At 47.4% G+C, this 24,261-nt stretch overlaps 1 protein-coding gene across 1 annotated transcript in view; it reads right to left on the bottom strand.

The window, feature by feature from the left end:
• Positions 1 to 18,178: 18,178 nt before the first annotated feature.
• AHCTF1 (AT-hook containing transcription factor 1) overlaps positions 18,179 to 24,261 on the bottom strand; it is a 97,169-nt gene continuing 91,086 nt past the window's right edge. Inside the window, exons 35-36 of the mRNA XM_060243869.1 lie at positions 19,468 to 19,574; positions 18,179 to 19,231 (exon numbers count right to left, since the gene is read on the bottom strand). Of these exons, the coding sequence (XP_060099852.1) occupies positions 19,027 to 19,231; positions 19,468 to 19,574 (312 nt within the window). The 3' untranslated portion in view covers positions 18,179 to 19,026. The remainder of the gene's footprint in view (positions 19,232 to 19,467; positions 19,575 to 24,261) is intronic.

Below are 24,261 nucleotides of genomic sequence, written 5' to 3' on the forward strand. Positions count from 1 at the left end.
GGAAGGACCTCTCCCTAACGGTGTGGTCTCATTTGGTCACCAATGGTCCCCTCCAGCACATTGTTGATACAACTTGGTGAGAACTACTCGGGGCCACTCCAGCAGAGTGCTGGTACACAGGGCCATTGAAGACATTGTGGGAGATACTTCTGGTGGTGATGATCTGCTGGTTGGAACTGGCTGCAGTGCCAAAGTTGGCATGGGGCATGCTATGCGGATAATGTGAAATTGGCAAAGCAAAAGCCAACTATGAGGTTATAGAGGATCATGGACGCTATGAAGGGTCGCTGGATTTAGCACCCTGACATTTCAACATTGCTGGAAGTCCTGCTTTGTCCTGAGGAGGTTCATTTGTTGTATGGATATCTGGCTACACAGAATTGGATATTCCTTATACCCTTGGCTACAGCTGTAGGAGCTTTGGTGGGAGCCGGCTGAGGCTCGGCTCTTGTGGTGGTATCAAAATGGGGCTGGATCCATTCTCTGGAAAATTGGCCTGTGTGCCCACTTCCAGAGTGTGGGGATCTTCTTAAGGGATCTTGGTATGAGGGGCGACTGAGGTGCCCAGCCCGGGGGCATGTAAACCGGGGGATTACCCTCATGCTCAGGTGGCAGGGGAGACCACCCCTGGCTTCCACCCTAGTGGAATCCCTAACCTGCCATCCCAAGGTGACCAGCAGAGCATTGACTGGCAGGCAGGTCAGTCAATGAGTGGGAACCTCACTCCATGCTGTGCCAAGGCTTACTACAGCTGTAACCAATAAAGTTGTGGCCAATTTTATTCCACTTTTCTCTGAAAATGGTGTGCTTGTGTGTTGTTTCTGTTGAAACTGTAAATTAAACTAGAATGTGTTAGTAGGGAGGAATTTTGCCTGGGGTGCCTGCCTTTGCCCCTCCCCTTGACGCTGGAGCCACAAGTGGCATATGCAACTAGCCTAAAAATGAGCACTATTAGCAACAAATTTTCTGAACACACAGAGTAATCAACTTCAGATATAGGAAATGAAGCTGAACAAACTGAGCTACCTTATACCAAGGCAGATTGTTAGTTTATCTGACCCAGTTTGTTCTGACTGCAAATTATGTACAAGAAGTGTGGCATAGTCACAGTTCTAGCAACTGTGTTGTGGTACAAAAGACTTAACAGATACACCTTTTTATATATCTTTACCTGTCCTGCATATTTGCTGCTTGGGTCAGCTGATATCAGCTTGCCATCTTTGTCCTTTATAAAGCCACTGTGTGACCAATAAGCCAGGTCAAATGTGAATGTTTTCACATTACTTGGATTCTTGGGATCATGTATGGTTGTGGAGTTGGAATTCATAGAAATCACACATCTGCTCCCTGCATTCTTTTCTCTCTGTTAAAATTACAAACAATATAAAAATTAATGGACCTCTAGTTGCAAACTCCATTTTTTTTTTGTTTTACATCATATAACTGATGATGAGTTCATGGATTATCTGCATTGTAACACTGATAATTGTGCTAAACAGAGGAGGAGTTAGAGGCAAAAAACAAACATAGGGAGAAATGTGAACTGTATTCGATAGTATCATCATCATCAATAATTGTTTCATCGTCATCATTGTATCATCATCATCAATAATAATTCCCTAATGAAATTGGCCAAATTCGGCATTTCCATTGGCTGTGGGGTGCACTCCAACAGTGATTGGCTCACCAACCACCACTCAAGAGAACTTGCCATTGGCTGGGCCCACTCCCCTCTCCCACTTCCTGTTGCCTACCCATTTAGAAGAGAAAGCAGACAGTGCCAAAGAAAACAGACAGCAGTGGCAGGGAAACAGTGATGAGAGAAGGAATGAAGATGGTAATGCAACTAGGCAGCAAGGCCTGGCCCTGCTGGGAGCCATGGCAGCCATCACTTTCCTCTCACTCACTCCTCCCCTCAGCCTTGTCCCAGGACAGACGAGGAATGGGTCACTGGGGAAACTGCTAGCCACAGGCTGTTGCTAGGCATAAGAACATAACAGAAGCCATGTTGGATCAGGCCAATGGCCCATCCAGTCCAACACTCTGTGTCACACAGTGGCCAAAATTTTTTTATACACACACACACACACACACTGTGGCTAATAGCCACTGATGGACCTCTGCTCCATATTTTTATCCAATCCCCTCTTGAAACTGGCTATGCTTGCAGCCGCCACCACCTCCCGTGGCAGTGAATTCCACATGTTAATCACCCGTTGGGTGAAGAAGTACTTCCTTTTATCCGTTTTAACCTGACTCCTCTGCAATTTCATCAAATGCCCACGAGTTCTTGTATTGTGAGAAAGAGAGAGAAGGACTGCTTTCTCTACTTTCTCCATCCCATGCATTATCTTGTAAACCTCTATCATGTCACCCCGCAAGTGACATTTCTCCAAGCTAAAGAGCCCCAAGCGTTTCAACCTTTCTTCATAGGGCAAGTGTTCCAACTCTTTAATCATTCTAGTTGCCCTTTTCTGGACTTTCTCCAATGCTATAATATCCTTTTTGAAGTGTGGCGACCAGAATTTCACACAGTACTCCAAATGAGACCGCACCATCGATTTATACAGGGGCATTATGATGCTGGCTGATTTGTTGTCAATTCCCTTCCTAATAATTCCCAGTATGGCGTTGGCCTTTTTTATTGCAATTGCACACTGTCTTTTTTTTTTTATTTTAAATTCCTTTATTAGTTTAAGAACAGCACAATATGTACCAGCCAATGAAATAACATCAGTGTTGAAAAACAAAATAACACAGTAACCATGTAATTGGCATTTCATTCATCCTTGAGGAGGATTGTCTGGGGGTTTATTTATTTATTTATTTATTCCGTAACTTATATCCCGCCCTTCCCACAAGTGGCTCAGGGCGGCTTACAACAAATAATAAAACAATAAAATCGGAACAAATTAATACATTTAAATTCAAACATTTAAAACCTAAAAACCTTAAAATTTTACATTTTACATTAAAACTGTGCAGTATAATCACAAAAATCTAAGATCTAGAAAGCTACATTTGTCTAGTCAGGCGTAGGCTAACCGGAAGAGGGTCGTCTTACAGGCCCTGCGGAACTGAGTAAGATCCCGCAGGGCCCTCACCTCTTCCGGTAGCTGGTTCCACCACATAGGGGCCGTTGTGGAAAAGGCCCTGTCTCTAGTTGTTTTGAGGCGCACTTCCTTGGGCCCGAGAATGGTGAGAAGATTTTGAGTCCCAGACCTCAGTACTCTCTGGGGAACGTGTGGGGAGAGACGGTCCCTCAGGTAGGCAGGTCCCAGGCCATATAGGGTAATGACCAGCACCTTGTACCGGACTCGGTATATTATTGGAAGCCAGTGCAGAGCCCGAAGACCCGGCCGAATGTGCCCCCATTTTGGGAGGCCCAATAACAGCCGGGCCACGGCATTCTGCACCAGTTGCAATTTCCGGGTCCGGCACAGGGGCAGCCCCATGTAGAGGGCATTGCAGTAATCCAACCTCGAGGTGACCGTAGCATGGATCACTGTTGCTAGGTCATCGGGGTCCAGGAAGGGGGCCAACTGCCTTGCCCGTCTAAGATGAAAAAACGCGGACTTGGCAGTGGTCGCTATCTGGGCCTCCATATTTAGGGACGGCTCTGTCAGGGCCCGGGTTGCAGATAAGGAACGACGGCTGCCAACGTCCGGCAGCTGGCCAGAACTCTGTCAGCCGGCTGGGGAGGAGCGCAGGGGTGGTCGTTAAACAGTCCAATTATTTCAACACCGTAAATCAGTCCGGCCGAAGGAGGAGACAGAAAGCTTGGTCACAGGAATGCAGGGGGGTCGGAAGCCAGAGAAAACAACACCAATTACCTAGGTCAGTCCACAAAGCAAAGTCAGAGTCCAGAAGTTCAAGTCCAAGGTTCAGGCCGGGTCAGGAGTTACACGGGTTCTCGCAGCAAGCAAGAGGGTGCAGAGCGTAGTCACGTCCCAGGAGGGTCATTCGTTGCCAGCACAGTTTGCCTTGAGGTCAGGGTTACAGATATACTGTGCTGGCTTGTTAACTTGTTAGTACTCCAGGCTGAGATCTCTCCTCCCACGCATGCGTGCATCTCTCCGTCTGTTTCTGAACTCCTGTCGCCTCCTCTCACGTAGCTGGCTTACAGGAGGTGGTGATTCAGGAGGGGATGCACTAGGGCCTGGTGTGGCCTGATCAGTTTCAGGTGGCTCCTGCTCTGAGTTAGCAAGGGCTGGGTCTGGGGCAGGCACGACACTATCCCCCCCCTCAGGCCCCCCCTCATCCAAGCCGCCTGGCTTATCCGGGTAGGCCGCATGGAATTGCCGGAGCAGGTCAGGGGCGTGCAGGTGGGTAGCTGGTTCCCAGGAACGATCTTCGGGGGGGGGGTAGCCCTCCCAGTCCACTAGGTACTGGAGCTGACCTCGGTGCAGCCGGGAGTCCAGGATCTGATGGACTGATCTCATACTCCTCCTCATCATCCACTAAAACCGGTGGCAGAGGCGGCGGTGGGACGTCCCTTTTCGGGTCTGGCGCGGCTGCGGGTTGGAGGAGGGAGCGATGGAAGACTGGGTGGATTCGGAGGTGGGCGGGGAGGCGCAGGCGGAACGCCACCGGGTTGATTTGCGCCTCGATGGGGAATGGGCCGACGAAGCGAGCGGTCAACTTGGAAGACCGGCCAGGGGTCCGGAGATATCGGGTAGAGAGCCAGACGGAATCCCCGACCTTGAGGGGGGCTCCCTCCTGGCGATGCCGATCTGCGGCCAGTTTATAGGCGTCCTTGGCGCGCTGGAGCTGGACGCGCAGGAGGTCGTGGAGCGCGTGGAGCTCTTCGATCCGGTTGTCCGCTGCGGGAACATCGGCGGACGGGCCGAGCGGAGGGAAGAACCGGGGGTGCAGTCCGTAGTTGGCCGCAAACGGTGTGGTCTGCGTGGAGCTGTGGGCCGCATTGTTGTACGCGAACTCGGCCAGGGGTAACAGGGAGGCCCAGTTATCCTGCTGATAACTGGTATAGCAGCGCAAGTACTGCTCCAGGGTAGCGTTGGTGCGCTCGGTCTGGCCGTCGGTCTGGGGATGGTAGGCGGACGATAAGTGAAGCTCCGTCCCCAAGCCTTGCTGGAACGCCTGCCAAAAGCGCGAGGTGAATTGCGGGCCCCGATCCGAGACAATCCGCTTGGGTAACCCGTGCAGGCGGAAGACGTGGTTCAGGTAGAGCTGGGCGGTTTCCGGCCCGGACGGCACTTTGGCGCAGGGGACAAAGTGGGCCATCTTGGTGAACAGGTCCACCACAACGAAAATACAGGTGTGGCCCTGGGACCGAGGTAGGTCGACAATGAAGTCCATGGACACCACGTCCCAGGGCCCGGCGGGAGTGGGAAGTGGCTGCAGGAGACCGGAGGGCTTGGCGGGTACGTTTTTGGCGCGGCGGCAGACCTCACATGACGCCACGTACCGACTGACGTCCGCTCGGACGCAAGGCCACCAAAAGTCGCGGGTCAGCAGATGGGCGGTTTTGTGTTGCCCAAAGTGGCCGGCCGGTGGTGCATCGTGGGTGAGGCGGAGGATGCGGGATCGGAGAGGTCCTGGAGGGACGTACAACTGCTCCTGATGGTAGAGCAGCCTATCCCGGGTGGTCAGTTCCCCGGCAGGGTCTTGCTGCGGGTCTTGCAGGTGCTTCTGGGCCCAGGGGTCGGTGGCCTGACTGGCCTGTATTTCGGCCACCAAGGCGGGTGCAGTCAGGGCGGCGGCGAAGACCATGGGTGGCAGGATACTAGCCTTGGTGGCTTCGGTAGCACCAGGGGTGTCATGGTCTGGCCGGCGGGACAGAGCGTCGGCTTTCTGGTTTTGGGTGTGCGGGATGTAGGAGATGGTGAAGTTAAAACGTGAGAAGAACAGGGACCACCGGATCTGTCGCTGGTTCAGCCGGCGAGTGGTCTGTAAGTGTTCCAAGTTCCGGTGGTCTGTGAATACTTGGACCGGGTGCCTTGCTCCTTCAAGGTGGTGCCGCCACACCTCAAACGCCACCTTGATTGCCAAGAGTTCTCTCTCCCATATGGTGTAGTTGCGTTCGGCGGTGGAGAGCTGCCGGAAATAGTAAGCGCAGGGCTGCCAGGGCTGACTGGGGTCGTCCCGCTGGGAGAGCACGGCTCCGATGGCCACGTTGGAGGCGTCTGCTTCCACCATGAAAGGCAAGCGGGGATCAGGGTACCGCAAGAGGGGACTGGAGGAGAAGCTGCGTTTGAGGTCGTGAAAAGCCTGGTCAGCTTCCGGGGTCCACTGGAAGGGTTCCTTGGGGCGGAGGAGCCGAGTCAAGGGCTTGGTTAGATCGGCGTAGCCAGCGATGAACTGCCGGTAGTAATTGGCAAAGCCCAGGAGGCGCTGGACGTCCTTCCGATTGCGAGGGGCCTGCCACTGGAGGATGGCGTCAACCTTCGTTGGATCCATCTGAGTTCCTTGGGGGGAGATGATGTGCCCCAAGAACTCGACCGACGGGAGGTGGGAAGGCGCATTTCTCTAGTTTGGCGTACAGGCGGTGAGCTCTGAGCCGCTGTAGCACCTGTCGGACATGTTGGACGTGCTCCTGCTCAGAGGTGGAGTAGACCAGAATGTCATCCAGGTAAATGATCAGGAACCGGTCCAGCAGGTCGCGGAACACGTCGTTCATGAACCGTTGGAACACGGCGGGGGCATTGGTGAGTCCAAATGGCATGACCAGGTGTTCGTACTGACCATACCTGGTGCCAAAAGCGGTCTTCCACTCGTCTCCGGCTTTGATGCGAACCAAGTTGTAGGCCCCTCGAAGGTCGAGCTTGGTGTAGATGGTGGCCCCCTTCACACGGTCGAGGAGCTCCGGAATCAGTGGAAGCGGGTAACGGTTCCGGATGGTAATTTTGTTGAGTGCCCGGTAATCATTGCAGAGCCTCAAGTCCCCGGTTTTCTTCTTTACGAACAGGACGGGCGAGGACAAGGGCGAGGTGGAGGGTCGGATGAACCCTCGGGCCAAGTTCTTCTCCAAATACTCCCGTAGGGCAGCCAGCTCCGGGTCCACCATGGGGTAGAGGCGGCCAGCTGGTAGCGGGGCGCCGGGCATTAGGTCAATGGCGCAATCATAGGGCCGATGTGGGGGAAGCTGGTCTGCTTCCTTCTCATCGAAGACGTCTGCAAACTCCTGGTAGGGAGCTGGGAGTGTGGTGGCGGCCCCCAGGAGGCTGGTGGGGAGCAGGGAGCTGGGTCGAGCATCAGGAGACACCAGGGCCGGGTCTGGTTGTAGCGTGGAGCACGGCGTAGGGGCACCGGTAAATTGCAGTTCTCGTTGCACCCAGTCCACGTGGGGGTTGTGGGCCTGGAGCCAGGACAGGCCTAGGATGACGGGGAAACGTGGCATGCGGGAAAGGTCAAAGGTTTGTTCCCCTTGGTGTTGCTGGACCCATAGGGCGAGTGGTTGGGTCTCGTGGCGGACGGGCCCCAGAGCGCAGCAGGCGACTGTCCACGCCCTCGACCAGGGTAGGGGTCTTCTTTTCCCGGATGGGGATGCCATGTTTCTTGGCGAAGAGGTGGTCCATGTAGCAGCAGGCGGCCCCTGAGTCCAACATGGCGTGCACGAAGATCCACCGGCCGTCAGGGAGCTGCAGACGAATCGGGACCAGGAACGGGGTAGGTGGGGGGTCGACGGAGCTGGAGGCCCTCAAGAAATGCCCCAGGTCAGGGGCTCCAACTAGACCTGGGGCTGGCCTTTTACCGGGCCAGCGGAGCTTGCAGGGCGCTGTGCTTTGGCTGGACAGGTACTTGCAAAGTGTCCAGCTCCGCCACAATACAGGCACAGGTTGTGGGCGCGCCGACGGGTCTTCTCCTCGGGAGTCAGGCGAGGGCGGGCGACGCCCAGCTGCATGTGTTCCGCAGCGGGGGGAAGAGCCGGAGAACCTGGCGGTGGAGCAGCTGTGGGGACCCTTGCTGGGGCGTGGCCTCCTTTCTGCTTCTGGCAGCGGCTCTGTAGCCGCCCATCAATGCGCATGCACAACCGGATCAGGTCTTGTAGGGCGGCTGGTTGGTCGCTGCGGGCCAGTTCGTCCAGGATGGCATCAGAGAGCCCCTCCGTATACTGGTCCACCAGGGCAGCTTCATTCCAGGCCAGGTCCTGAGCCAACAACTGGAATTCGGTGGTGTAGTGGGAGACAGAGTTTTGGCCTTGTTGCAAAGTCCGTATCTTGCGGTTGGCCGTCTCAGCTCGCACGGGGTTGGCATAGGCAGCCGTGAAATGTGCCTTGAAGCGGGAGTAATCTGCTAACAGCGGTGAAGATTCCAGCAGTAGGGGAGTGGCCCATTTGGCCGCTTGCCCTTTAAGCAGGCTCAAAACAAAACAGACCTTGGTCTTGTCTGTAGGGAAGTCGCCCTGCCTTATCTCCATGTACAGTTCACATTGAGCAAGGAAGGCAGGGAACGCTTCCAGGCTTCCTTCAAACTTGTCAGGAACACTCACCGGGCAGCGGGAGCGAGGCGCGGCTGCAGCCGCCAGAGCTGTAGCATTGGAAGCAGTCTGTTGCTGGAATGTAATTACAGCCTGCGTCAGCTGTTGCACTTGGTCGAGAAGCCCCGACAGGGGGTCCACGCCTCCTGCCGCTTGGTCAGTCATGGGGGAGCTGGGTGAGTTATATGGGTGCTGGCAAGCTGTCAGGGCCCGGGTTGCAGATAAGGAACGACGGCTGCCAACGTCCGGCAGCTGGCCAGAACTCTGTCAGCCGGCTGGGGAGGAGCGCAGGGGTGGTTGTTAAACAGTCCAATTATTTCAACACCGTAAATCAGTCCGGCCGAAGGAGGAGACAGAAAGCTTGGTCACAGGAATGCAGGGGGGTCGGAAGCCAGAGAAAACAACGCCAATTACCTAGGTCAGTCCACAAAGCAAAGTCAGAGTCCAGAAGTTCAAGTCCAAGGTTCAGGCCGGGTCAGGAGTTACACGGGTTCTCGCAGCAAGCAAGAGGGTGCAGAGCGTAGTCACGTCCCAGGAGGGTCATTCGTTGCCAGCACAGTTTGCCTTGAGGTCAGGGTTACAGATATACTGTGCTGGCTTGTTAACTTGTTAGTACTCCAGGCTGAGATCTCTCCTCCCACGCATGCGTGCATCTCTCCGTCTGTTTCTGAACTCCTGTCGCCTCCTCTCACGTAGCCGGCTTACAGGAGGTGGTGATTCAGGAGGGGATGCACTAGGGCCTGGTGTGGCCTGATCAGTTTCAGGTGGCTCCTGCTCTGAGTTAGCAAGGGCGGGGGCTGAGCTAGGGCCCGGTGTGGCCTGATCAGTTTCAGGTGGCTCCTGCTCTGAGTTAGCAAGGGCTGGGTCTGGGGCAGGCACGACAGGCTCCAGCAGCACCCCCAAGCTTTTGACCCTGTTCACCGGCCTCAGCGGGACACCGCCAAAAGCTGGCAGGGGGATTTCCCCCCCCCGGCCCCCGACAGCCCAAACAAAGGACCTCTGTCTTCGCAGGATTCAATGTCAGTCCACTCAGTCTGAGCCACTCGGCCACGGCCTGTTCTATCATAACCATAAAAACAAATAAATGCATGCAAACAATTAATCATTTGTCTGTCATTTTCTTTCCTCTCTCTTTTTTTTCCTTCTGGATTCCATATACAAAGTATACACCACCTTCAATATACCTTATTCTATAATGCACTATTTATACCTGTCTTGACATTTTCAGTGAGTTATCTACCAAGACTCCAAGATCTCTTTCTTGGTCAGTCTCTGCCAGTTCACACCCCATCAACTTGTATTTGTAGCTGGGATTCTTGGCCCCAATGTGCATTACTTTGCACTTGGCCACATTGAACCTCATCTGCCACGTTGATGCCCACTCACCCAGCCTCAACAGATCCCTTTGGAGTGTCTCAGAATCCTCTCTGGTTCTCACCACCCTGAACAATTTAGTGTCATCTGCAAACTTGGCCACTTCACTGCTCAATCCCAACTCCAAATCATTTATGAACAAGTTAAAGAGCATGGGACCCAGTACTGAGCCCTGCGACACCCCACTGCTTACCGTCCTCCACTGCGAAGACTGCCCATTTATACTCACTCTCTGCTTCCTAAATTAGCCAGTTTTTGATCAACAAGAGGACCTGTCCTTTTACTCCATGACTCTCGAGCTTTCTAAGGAGCCTTTGATGAGGAACTTTATCAAAAGCTTTCTGGAAGTCAAGGTAAACAACATTTATTGGGTCTCCTTTGTCCACATGTTTGTTTACCTCCTCAAAGAAATTTAACAGGTTAGTGAGGCAAGATAGGTTGCTTCTGTCAGTAAAGGGAGAGGTATCAGCCGAACAGAATGTCATAGAGTCTACCCTCCAAAGCAGTTATATTCTCCAGGGGGAGAGAGAACTGTTGTCTGGAATTCAGCTGTGATACAAGGAGAGTGAATGTCAAAGGTTGGGGGGGGGGGGGAGACAGCAAGGGGGGGGTGAGTGAATGGCAAGAGTGGGGGGTGAGTGAAGGCCAAGGATTGGTGGGTGGGAAGACAGCAAGGGTGAAGTGAATTAATGCCATGAGTGGGGGAGTAGTGGTGTGTCAAGGGTGCAGGGGTAGTTGAGAGGAAGAGGTGGTTGGGGGTAGGTAGTAGTTGGAGGGGGGTGGGAAGTTGGGGGAGGGGGGTGGGAAGCCACAAGGGGAGCACTTGCTTAGAACCTGTTTCTAGAGCCGGTTGTATTTTTCCCCACAACAGCCATATTTCTAGTAATTAGATAATTATATTTCAGTAGCACATGAATAAACCTAATACAAGTAAAGCTTATTAATAAACATAATAAGAACACACACACACAAAATGCCAAGTTTTTTGACATTTTGGTAATTATTTCACACACATGCACAATTCTAAGCTTTGAACAGGAATTCCTCAATATTGAGGCTTTTTTTTTAAACAGGCCTTTAAGATTTCCATTCATATTCAGCATATCCCAATGTCAACATAGAGAGAAATCCATTGAACAACAAGGACAGAAAGGCTATATTACCAGTTTAAGATAATCCACATTTATATTTATTGAAGCTGAACCTGTCATGCCGCACTGTGGTGAAATTGTTCAAATTCTGTATTGTGGTATAAAGCATTTACTCCTCCCCCTCCCAATATTGACCACTGTGGGGTTTCAGTCTCCTCCCCCCATATTCATATGCTGTCCAAGCCACCTTGGGGTATAGATCAAAAGCAGAATGCACAATACTAGGGAATAAATTCTCACTTCCCAGGGTAATGAGCCAACAGTAACTCCTCTAAACTAACCTTCAGCTGAAAGACTGAGGGACCAGGTCTCCAGTCCTACCATGTGAGCTAATCAAGAAGTCAGCCCTGCAAGGTAGGACAATGAACTCCAAAAACAACTGCTTTGATAGCTGCAACCAAAATGGGGCAAGGTACTGAGTAGCCTTAAAACTCAAATAACATAAGAGTATAGATAATAGCCAGTTTGGTGTAGTGGTTAAGTGTGCGGACTCTTATCTGGGAGAACCGGATTTGATTCCCCACTCCTCCACTTGCACCTGCTAGCATGGCCTTGGGTAAGCCATAGCTCTGGCAGAGGTTGTCCTTGAAAGGGCAGCTGCTGTGAGAGCCCTCTCCAGCCCCACCCACCTCACAGGGTGTCTGTTGTGGGGGAGGAAGGTAAAGGAGATTGTGAGCCACTCTGAGACTCTTTGGAGTGGAGGGTGGGATATGAATCCAATATCTTCTTCCTATTATTAAAAATGTACAGAAGTATACTAATATAGAAGCAGTGTAAATAGGGAAGAAACTAACAAACTAAATCACTAACCTAGAACATTTACTCAGGCTTTAGTCCTCTGATTCAGATGTCACCTGGCCAGACTGAAGATACAAAGTCCAAAATCCAAGGAGCAGGTGTTTTGGCCATGCAAGGCCCAACCTACCATCAAAAGAATGGCTAGAAGCACCAAACTAGAATGAATTGTCTTGTTTTATGCCAGACTGCCCTTAGCTGGCCTGATTCTGTTTGGTCAATCAGGTGTATTGCTAAGACATGTGACTACATATTTCTGCAGCTGACATGGATTCACAATCAAGCAGCTTTCTAATGTCCAGGATTCCTTGCACTAACGAGATAGAATGTGAGTGCAAAACTCCCTCTTGATCTTTGACTTTGAAGGTCCCATGCCCATGATCTCACATGCACCTATGTCTGACTCCATTTCATCCCTTATCTCTCTCTGGAAACTGCAAGTTGTTATGACATAAACTTTCTCTAAGAGGAGCCTTCAGTAACTTAACTAGGCACAAAAGTCTGAACCAAAGTTTGAAAGGCCAAGAAACAGCTAATCAAGGCCAGTTTCCTGACACATGTAGTTAAAAATGTCACATTTTGGCAAACAGATTTATACTTCTGAACCCAGGAATCTCAGGGATTTATCACCACCATTTCAGAAAAGAGCAGCTATAAGAAAAAATAACTTCTTTTCAAATTCATTTTCAGTAACAGGATGAGTCTGTGACAGAATTGGAAGGGTTAATAGAAAAGCTAAGGACTCAGGGAGTCTGAGTCATGTGATCTGAGGATGGGGGCCGGAGTGCTCGGAACTCTCAGGATGAGTGAGTGACAGATAATGGCTGGAGAGTCGTCAGCAACTGTCAGAGGGAGACAGTTGAAGTGGGCAGTATATGGTCAGCAGGAGAGCTGAATAGAGAGCTGTGAAGAGACTTCTGGTGAAGTGAAGCTCGCTGTTAGCTCTGTGGAGACAGCCAGGTGGCTGAGAGTGACAATCGAGTGTCACAGTGAAAGACCTGAGTGGTCACAGAAATATTTACACTACTCTTAAGAACTAACAAGGTTGCTGAGGGAGAGATGTGGGTCTGAGGGAGTCAGAAGGGCTGGGAGCAGACACACCAGCTGACTCAAGAGACCAGACACATAAAGCCCAAGAGGCCAACCTAATTAGAGTTTGGAGAGTGAAGAATATAAGAACTGTGGACCCTGAGATACCTCAGTGAACCTCTGTATTGTAAAACCTGAACTGTTTAGCAACTGTTATTCATCCAAGATACAAAATAGCCTAAGTAAATACATCCTTTCCCCCCAGCTGAAGACTGTGTGTAAATAAAAATCTGTGGTTAACTGTTAAGTTCTCTGGTGCCTGAGTATTTGGAATCAGCAGCAAATCAGCAGTGATCCCCTACATACATAGTTATCCGTCTATCTGAAAATAAAAGAGAACCCCGAAGAGACTAGAAATCCTTATTATACCCACCCCTTTACTCAGTAGTCGTGAGGTAAAACCAGAAGGAAGAAACAAAGGAGGCAGGAGGGGCTAGGGTTGCCATAAGTCGCCTTAAGTGGTGCAGGGCGGTCATATGCCTCAAGTTTGCCCTGGATTCAACTCAGATCAGTTTTTGGCAAAAAGCTTCTAAAAAACAATTTGTCAGCAGTATGCCAAATCTCAATATGGGCTGGAATCAGGTTTTTGCTTAAAATTTTATGTAACAGCATAATACAGCTGACAGCCTAGGAAGTTTCTTCCATTCCGTGGCTGAAATGTGATGAACTTAAGAAATATGATGACCTATGTGTATGAAACAGGGTTATAGAAATGGAAAGGGAATACTGCACAATGCATTGAGAGGGTCTTTGTGCCTGGCTAATTTGTAGAGGGAGAGCAAGGGCTGATCCTATCACAGTAGATAAAGGATTGGAAGTGTTACACCAGACTGCAATTTAGGTTTACTAGAACTATATATGAGTTATTGAAGGATTTCACACCAACAACAAAACCAAGAGCAATTATCAGCAATATACAGCAGTGCCCTTACAGTAGCCCCATTCCATTTTACTCTGTATTCATTCAGGAGTAAATGTCCTCCTGTTAGAAAGACACTTTTACCTCTCACAGCCATTGTTCATTCAAAGTCTTGGGCTGTAAGTTACCCTGGAAAATCAGGGGTCCAGACCATCTCAGGCTAGACAACAGCGTACTTAAGAATGAGAGAGGTTTGAATTCCAGCTGTAACGAGGGAAAGTTCCCGACTCTTTGCCTTTGGAACTTTCCCAGCAGCTGAGTTTTCCCTTGAACCTCACATCACCTGCGCAGTCATCCATGGTGTTCTCTCCAGAGCACAATGCACTGAACAGTTTATGATGGACACAGACCTCAGTGTCTAGTGTTGTCCTTTCTACCTACAAGCAGGGATCCCATGCCTTCAAAAGCTGAATGACTGACAAAAGGAACATGTGCCATTTTCCCCATCACTGTAGCTGCAGTTGATAAAATTCTTACCCGCTATGCACACTGAAAGAAAAGAAATCCTGTCAGAAAACTATGGCAACCACTGCAAAGGCACATAAAAGCCTATGAGTTATGAACATCAAATATGAATAAGCCCCTCTGCTTTACAGAAGTCTCACACAAAGAATTAAAAGTGAAACTTTTCCCAGCAGGAAGATAAGCACCAGACCAGACAATTTAAAGCAAAGGAATGTCAGAAACTAGATGACCTCAGTAAAGAAGCCTGACTGGGCAGTTTCCAGGTCCGAACGTGAAAAGGCTCCTGTGAGAAGGTTAAACTTTGCCAGGTGTATCTTTTGCAGTTATTATTGCAGTAAGAACTGCCTTATACTCAGGGTTTGCTGTGACCTGAGCTTGGAAACCCTGAAGAGGAAGGCAAGCCCAAATGATCCAAAGAAAATACATTTCTAGTGGATTTATATATCTATAAAAGGGACAATGCAAAGAAAATTTCCTCTGCACTAGAAAATACGTTTCTAGTGGATTTACATATCTATAAAAGGGACAATGCAAAGAAAATTTCCTCTGCACTACAGGAAAACAGGCAGGATGATCAACAAGACCAAATTTCCCTTTATGTCCTTCCCTCTACTCTGGAGATTAGCAAGGTAAAGAGAAGCTGAGGCCCAGCCAAAGTCTCACTTCACCTCCTACCTAATGTACATGCACAAAACAAGCCACTATAGATATCTTTGGCATCTTTATATGATCACACACAAATACTAACCTGACTGAAAGGTCTTACACGCACTGCCACTTTCACACTGTCAGAACTTGGCATGTTTTGCTGATTTCACTTTTAGAAAATCCCAAAAAATATACTCAAGTCTATGCATCAGCTTATCTTCAGCATCTTGCTTTGAGGGGGGGGTGGGTGGGAAATGAAAAGTGAAGCCTAAGACAGGTGTTCCTATTCCGGAAGACTGTATTATTAATGAGCTGAACTCATTACCTGTATAAGTTTCCTGATAAATTATTACTAAGAGGAATGGCTGTAACTTTCATTACCACCACAGTTTTTCTCTTTGTTGGTATGTTATATTTAGGTATAAATCGATGGTGCGGTCTCATTTGGAATACTGTGTACAATTCTGGTCACCGCACCTCAAAAAGGATATTATAGCATTGGAAAAAGTGCAGAAAAGGGCAACTAGAATGATTATAGGCTTGGAACACTTTCCATATGAAGAAAGGTTAAAACGCTTGGGGCTCTTTAGCTTGGAGAAACATCGACTGCGGGGTGACATGATAGAGGTTTACAAGATTATGCATGGGATGGAGAAGGTAGAGAAAGAAGTACTTTTCTCCCTTTCTCACAATACAAGAACTCGTGGGCATTCGATGAAATTGCAGAGGAGTCAGGTTAAAACAGATAAAAGGAAGCACTTCTTCACCCAAAGGGTGATTAACATGTGGAATTCACTGCCACAGGTGGTGGCAGCTACAAGCATAGCCAGTTTTAAGAGGGGATTGGATAAAAATATGGAGCAGAGGTGCATCAGTGGCTATTAGCCACAGTATGTGTGTGTGTATGTATATATATATATATACACACACAAACACACACACAGACACAAATACGTTGGCCACTGTGTGACACAGAGTGTTGGACTGCATAGGCCACTGGCCTGATAAAACATGGCTTCTCTTATGTAATCTTTCATTGAAATCTGCATCCGTTCCTGAGGACTGGAAGGTAGCAAATATCACCCCCATCTTTAATGAATGTCACCCCCATCTTTGATGAACACGGATTATTGAGGAAGACTCAGCATGGGTTTTGAAAGGGAAGATCTTGCCTCACTAACCTGTTACAGTTCTTTGAGGGGGTGAACAAACATGTGGACAAAGGAGACCCAATGTATGTTGTTTACCTTGACTTCCAGAAAGCTTTTGATAAAGTTCCTCATCAAAGGCTCCTTAGTAAACTCGAGAGTCATGGAGTAAAAGGACAGGTCCTCTTGTGGATCAAAAACTGGCTAATTAATAGGAAGCAGAGAGTATAAATGGGCAGTCTTCACAGTGGAGGACGGTAAGCAGTGGGGTGCCGCAGGGCTCAGTACTGGGTCCCATGCTGTTTAACTTGTTCATAAATGATTTGGAGTTGGGAATGAGCAGTGAAGTGGCCAAGTTTGCAGATGACACTAAATTGTTCAGGTGAGAACAAAAGAGGATTGTGAGGAACTCCAAAGGGATCTGTTGAGGCTGGGTGAGTGGGCGTCAACGTGGCAGATGAGGTTCAATGTGGCCAAGTGCAAAGTAATGCACAATGGGGCCAAGAATCCCAGCTACAAATACAAGTTGATGGGGTGTGAACTGGCAGAGACTGACCAAGAGAGAGATCTTGGGGTCTTGGTAGATAACTCACTGAAAATGTCAAGACAGTGTGTGTTTGCAATAAAAAAGGCCAACGACATGCTGGAAATTATTAGATAGGGAATTGAAAACAAATCAGCCAGTATCATAATGCCCCTGTATAAATCGATGGTGTGGTCTCATTTGGAATACTGTGTGCAATTCTGGTCACCACACCTCAAAAAGGATATTATAGCATTGGAAAAAGTGCAGAAAGGGCAACTAGAATGATTAAATGTTTGGAACCCTTTCCCTATGAAGGTTAAAATGCTTGGGGCTCTTCAGCTTGGAGAAACGTTGACTGCAGGGTGACATGATAGATGTTTACAAGATTAATCATGGGATGGAGAAAGTAGAGAAAGAAGTACTTTTCTCCCTTTCTCACAATACAAGAACTCGTGGGCATTAGATGAAATTGCAGAGCAGTCAGGTTAAAACGGATAAAAGGAAGTACTTCTTCACCCAAAGGGTGATTAACATGTGGAATTCACTGCCACAGGAGGTGGTGGCAGCTACAAGCATAGCCAGTTTTAAGAGGGGATTGGATAAAAATATGGAGCAGAGGCTATTTACCATTAGCCACAGTATGTGTGTGTGGGTGTATATATATATACCCACACACACATACGTTGGCCACTGTGTGACACAGAGTGTTGGACTGGATGGGCCACTGGCCTGATCCAACAAGGCTTCTCTCATGTAATCTTTCATTGATATCTGCCTCCGTTCTGGAGGATTGGAAGGTAGCAAATGTCACCCCCATCTTTAAAAAGGGTTCCAGAGGAGATCCGGGAAATTACAGGCCAGACAGTCTGACTTCAATACCGGGAAAGTTGGTAGAAACCATTATCAAGGACAGAATGAGTAGGCACATTGATGAACACAAGTTATTGAGGAAGACTCAGCATTCTCCCTTTCTCACAATACAAGAACTCGTGGGCATTCAATGAAATTGCTGAGCAGTCAGTTTAAAACGGATAAAAGGAAGTACTTCTTCACCCAAAGGGTGATTAACATGTGGAATTCACTGCCACAGGAGGTGGCGGTGGCTACAAGCATAGACAAGCTTCAAGAGGGGGTTAGATAAAAATATGGAGCAGAGGTCCATCAGTGGCTATTAGCCACAGTGTGTATATATATGTGTGTGTGTATATAAATACATATATAATTTTTTGGCCACTGTGACAGTGTTGGACTGGATGGGCCATTGGCCTGATCCAACATGGCTTCTCTTATGTTCTTATTGAACAGCCTAGGTGAAGTGTGAGCTATGGGCATCAAATGTATTATACTCTGCCTTTCTCCTTCCAGAAAGAAGCCTAAGGAGATATTATATTTTAAAATTAGTTTTACTTGTTTGAAGCAACTCAGAGTCACTTCAAATCTAAATCATTGTTTAGGTTTCCAGAAGTGTTCACCTATTATTGCAAACTTCTGAAGCAGAAAGAGGTGAGCATTTATTACCATCTTTTGCTTGCTGTCTCCCAGTTTGGACCATGAGATCCTCACTTAATTTAGTTTCATTTTTCTGTGCTGTAGTGCTTGGGAAAAACATACTGTAGGAGAATGCATATTCACAGATAACTTTATTTTACCAAAATTGTGGTAGCATTTCTCTAGTAACCATAATAGCTATAAAAACATGCATCATTTCAAAATATAAAATCTGGGACAAATTTCAGTTTGTGAAATACCTGAAAATGTTGAGCCTGTTGGTGGACAGCTGTGAATTTACAGAGATTCTTGCTGATGCAGCAAATTGAAAAAAGCATGAAACATCTGAGGTGAGATTTTGTTTTATAAACTGAAAAGCAGCTTTACCAAGTTAAGACAAAATACAAAAAAATATTGCACAGCTTCAACACAATTGTTTACATTCTGACTTCAATAAAGTACATATTTACCTAGGAAAAGAAGTTGTTTCCAATTACCAATTCCAAAAAGGTCAAAACATTTTCTATAAACATTAAAACTATAAATGGCCCATCCAGTCCAAATTTTTAAAACATTTGCAAGATCAAACTGTTAAAAAAAAGATTAGCCTACCATATAAGAGACAGCAACAGCGGCAAAACAGAATTAAAATCTCCTTTGAGTTATTTGCATCTCATGCCCCCATTATTCTCTTTCAAAAATCTAGCGGACAGTCATATTGTGAAGAATACACTTTTATTTAACATTCCTAAAATAAGATGTATTTACATATTATATAAATGTATGAAGTCTTATAAAATAGAAAAACAGCATTGACTGAAGAAATCTTACTCCACATGGAGTTACTTATCGAAGACTTTTAGTTTTCTGAAATTTTTACAATAATTTATATAAATTATCTTCCAAATTAATGATTCTTTAATATTCCCACAATTGTGATGACTGTACAAACATTGGTGTGCATTACAAATTTTTAAAAATAGTTATAGCATCTTCTTCCGGACAACTGGCTTTGGATAGCTAGACAGTCTCTTCTCTTTTCTGGAAACAGTCTTTTTAATAGGCTTTTCTGCTTTATCCACAGAGTCTTTCTGTTTACTTTTTGCTCCATCCACTGGGGTGCCAAAAGGAGAAATAAACTTAATCTCCATTGGTGGTGGCGACCAACTACCATCTTTACCTATGAGTCTAGAGGGGGAAAAAAGGAAAATGTTATAGTGTCACTTTGTGAGGTAGGTTAGACTGACCAAAGATTACACAGCAAGCTTTGATGACAGAGGTGGGAACTGAACCTGGATGTCCCAGTTCCTAGTCTGACATGAAAACCACCATACCACACTGGTATTCAATTGCCAATACAACATATTGTCTACTTCACAGCTTTTAAAATAACTACTCCAAAATACAATGAAATTATTGCGTACTTGGTTGTTTTGATTGCTTTTGACCGTTTGGCTCCACTTCTTTTTACTCTCCGCTTCTCCAAAGTTTCTATTGAGATGGCATCATCTTCTTCTTTAATTGGCAACTCCTAAAGAAAAACGAACAGAATGTTTAAATATGTATATAGTGGAGACTAATTTCTGTCTCAATACTAATATACTGTTGCCCCATATGAAGTGTTCCCCCCCACAGCCCACCACCATAGGGCAGAAAAGAAAAGAACACTAATAAGTAAGCCTATAGTGTTCTCCTTTCATTTTCCCCAAGAGCTTTTGTGTGGGGTGAGAAGTGATCCCCTCCCCTCCATGAGGGTGTTAGAAAAGTCTGAAGAGCACAGCAGGTCTGCAGCCCCTTTGTAGCAGTTGTTTTTACTACTTCATAATCTGCAAATGCTAAGATAGCACAGAATACAAGTTCACTGTTCTCTCCCCTTAATACTGTATATATTCATTGTTGTATTCAAAGAAAACAATGGTTTTTATACTTCTTAAATTCTACAAATATATCGAATTGTACAATTGCATATGCGAAGTTACAAATGGTGCATTGTTGTTAAAACAGTAAAATGTTTGTGTTTTATAAGAAAGCACTGGAAATATTTCAACTTCAAATTTCAAACATATTTCAAAATTTTTTCCCCCCAGAAACGAAATTCTCCTTGACTTTCTAATTTCTAGAAAGATTACATCTCCAACTACATACAGCTCATTCTGGTGAGTTTTTAAAAGAAGATATGGGGACAAAGTGTCCTCTCAGCCATAAAGCTCTCAACTAAGGGCACTTCTGCACGTAACTCTGGTCTAACAAGGTCAAAAGCCCTTCAGGATTGCTTCCCTTAACACATCTCTGAACAACAGCTTCACTTATCTACAAAGGCCTACTTAGTTCATCACCATGGTGAAAAACTAGACTTCCGGGGTTGGATCATGGAGAATTGAGCGGTTTCTCAAAAGGGGAGCAGACCAGAGCCTTTGTTCTGTGTAGAGAAGGCGAATCCAATGCCTGCTGCCCACTTTTCTCAGCGAGGGAAAAGGCCAAGATATGCATGGAATATTCTGAGGGGATGTACTTTGGCTGAAAAGGAGTCCCAGAGGACATTGCAGAGACCTCTGGAAGAGAGCAGAGTGTGCTTCAAGGGTGAGGCTTAGCAGTTGGGGGAATTGCTGAAAACTTTCGAGTTCGTGTGAAGGGCTGAAGGTGATTGTGGCTGATTGATTAGAGTGGCTGTGTTGCCCACCCTCTTTGCATTATTAAGCTGTGCCTTGCCAGAGAGCTAAAGGGGAGGGACGGTGGCTCAGTGGTAGAGCATCTGCTTGGTAAGCAGAAGGTCCCAGGTTCAATCCCTGGCATCTCCAAAAAAAAAAGGGTCCAGGCAAATAGGTGTGAAAAACCTCAGCTTGAGACCCTGGAGAGCCGCTGCCAATCTGAGTAGACAATACTGACTTTGATGGACCGAGGGTCTGATTCAGTATAAGGCAGCTTCATATGTTCATATGTAAAGGGCTCTTGGCCTGTAGCTCTTAGCCTGGGTGTTGTGTAAGGACCAGGAACCCAGATCCCTATTTCCTTGTGTTCCCAATAAGGTAAGTAGACTCTCCAGGCGGGGACCACATAAACAGGGTTTAAAAAGAGACTGCATATTTTTAAAAAGCTATCATGAAGGTAGAATGCCAGCAGGGGGGGTGAGGGTTTTCCAGTGTTTTGCATTGAGTGTCACATGTATGACTATCTGCCCACAGGACAGAAGTCTTGGGTGTGTGCTCGATGCAGGGAGCTCCTGGTTCTCAGGGAACGAGTTCGTACCCTTGAGGCTGAGGTGACTGACTTGGAGAAGCAGAGACAGTCAGTTAGGCACTCACGGAAGACTCTCGGGGACGTGTTAGTTGAGCCCCGATCTGAACATGGCAGCCCTGTTGCTGCCAGGAAGTGTGAGGTCAAGAGGAAACAGGGCACTGGGCTGAGGATAAGGGGAATGCGCCCTCAGAAAGGACCTCTTCTTTGGTTGGTGAACGGGAATCCTTTCGCGCCAAGGAACCATCCCTGAGTGGGGAGAAAGGGAGGGTCTTGGTAGTTGGTGATTCGATCCTTAGGCAAGTAGACAGCTGGGTGGCACAACCGCATACTGACCGTATGGTGACTTGCCTGCCTGGTGCGAAGGTAGCGGACATTACGCGTGTAGTAGATAGGCTGATAGTGCTGGGGAGGAGCCGGGGGTCGTGGTGCATGTTGGCACCAACGATGTGGGGAAATGCAGTCATGAGGTCATGGAGGAAAAATTTAGGCTGCTAAGCGGGAGACTTAAGGCCAGGACCTCCAAGGTAGCCTTCTTGGAAGTGCTACCTGTTCCACGTGCTGGGCTGCAGAGACAGGCACAAATTAGAAGTCTCAATGTGTGGATGAGACGATGGTGTAAGGCGGAAGGGTTTAAGTTTGTTAGGCACTGGGATGCTTTCTGAAACAAGCGGGAGGTGTACAAAAACGACGGCCTCCACTTGTCCCCGGATGGAACCAGGCTGCTGGCGCTTAAAATCAAAAAGGTGGCAGAGCAGTTTTTAAACTAAATCTAGGGGGAAAGCCGACAGGAGATGAAATGTCTCTGGTTCGGGAAGACTCATCTCAAAGAGATGAAGTGTTAGCCGATACTTTTCTACCGGGTAATGGAACAGAGTTGTCCGCTGAGATGGTGACAAACAGAATGGACTTCCTGCCAGAGTCTCGAGGCGGCAGGAGGAAGGTGGCGGGCCTAGCTTGCCTGGGAAATTATAGATGTTTGTAAGCAAATGCTAGAAGTCTTCAAAGTAAAATTGGTGAGTTGGAATGTTTAGTGTTGAGAGAAAACAGACATTGTGGGAATTTCAGAAACTTGGTGGAATGAGGAGAATCAGTGGGACACGGTGATTCCTGGATATAAGTTATACCGGAAGGATAGGGAGGGAAGGGTTGGAGGTGGGGTGTCTCTATGTCAGAGAGGGCATACGGTCCAGTAAGACTGAGGTCAGAGAATTAGACTCCCTTACAGAAATGCTTTGGGTTGAAATAGAAGGCCCAAAAGGAAATTTAACTATGGGAGTTTGTTATCGCCCACCAAATCAAAAGACAGAGGACGACTATAATATGATGGAAGGCTTAAAGGTGGTGGCTAGACTAAAAAACTGTGTCGTCACAGGTGATTTTAACTACCCACAGATTGATTGGGTCAATATTGTTCTGGTCAAGAGAAAGAGACTGAGTTTCTAGATGCTCTCAATGACTGTGCTACGGAGCAGATGGTCACAGAACCTACCAGGGGTGGGGCGATCCTGGATTTGGTCTTAAGTAATGCCAAAACCTGGTGAGAGATGTAAAAGTGATCGTACCGCTTGGGAGCAGAGACCATAACGTTATTGAGTTCACTATCTGTATAAATAGGGAGTTGCCCCAAAAGACCAGCACAACCACATTTAACTTTAAAAGGGGTAAATTCTCTGAGATGCGGAGGCATGTGAAGAGGAAACTGAAAGGAAAGGTAAATACAGTCAAAACCCTTGGGGAAGCTTGGAGGCTATTTAAAACTACAATCCTAGAAGCACAGATAAAATATGTATCACAAGTTAGGAAAGGTACAGACAGGAATAAGAGAAGGCCTGCATGGTTAACAAACAAAGTAATGGAAGCTGTAAAAGGTAAGAAGGACTCCTTTAAGCGGTGGAAAGCTAGTCCAAGTGAAATTAATAAAAGGGAACACAGGCAGTGGCAAATCAAATGCAAGACTGTGATCAGGCAGGCAAAAAGGGACTATGAGGAGCATATTGCAAAAAAACATAAAGACTAACAATAAAAATTTCTTCAAATATATTAGAAGCAGGAAACCAGCCAGGGAGGCAGTGGATGACCAAGGGGACAAAGGATTACTGAAGGAGGATAGGAAAACAGCTGAGAAGCTAAATGAATTTTTTGCCTCCGTCTTCACTGTGGAAGATGAGAAGTGTTTGCCTGCTCCGGAACCACTTCTATTGGAAGGGGTGTTGAAAGACCTGAGCCAGATTGAGGTGACAAGAGAAAAAGGTCCTACGACTGATGGACAAATTAAAAACTAATAAGTCACCAGGTCCGGATGGCATACATCTAAGAGTTCTGAAAGAACTAAAAGTTTAACTTGTGGATCTCCTGAGAAAAATATGTAATCTTTCATTGATATCTGCCTCCGTTCCTGAGGACTGGAAGGTAGCAAATGTATCCCCCATCTTTAAAAAGGGTTCCAGAGGAGATCCGGGTAACTACAGGCCAGTCAGTCTGACTTCAATACCGGGAAAGTTGGTAGAAAGCATTATCAAGGACAGAATGAGTAGACACATAGATGAACACGAGTTACTGAGGAAGACTCAGCATGGGTTCTGTAAGGGAAGATCTTGCCTCACTAACCTGTTACATTTCTTTGAGGGGGTGAACAAACATGTGGACAAAGGAGACCCAATAGATGTTGTTTACCTTGACTTCCAGAAAGCTTTTGATAAAGTTCCTCATCAAAGGCTCCTTAGTAAACTCGAGAGTCATGGAGTAAAAGGACAGGTCCTCTTGTGGATCAAAAACTGGCTAATTAATAGGAAGCAGAGAGTGAGTATAAATGGGCAGTCTTCGCAGTGGAGGACGGTAAGTAGTGGAGTGCTGCAGGGCTCAGTACTGGGCCCCATGCTCTTTAACTTGTTCATAAATGATTGGAGTTGGGAGTGAGCAGTGAAGTGGCCAAGTTTGCGGATGACACTAAATTGTTCAGGGTGGTAAGAACCAGAGACGAT

Source organism: Heteronotia binoei, chromosome 1 (assembly GCF_032191835.1).
Source record: "Heteronotia binoei isolate CCM8104 ecotype False Entrance Well chromosome 1, APGP_CSIRO_Hbin_v1, whole genome shotgun sequence".
Lineage (NCBI taxonomy): Eukaryota > Metazoa > Chordata > Lepidosauria > Squamata > Gekkonidae > Heteronotia > Heteronotia binoei.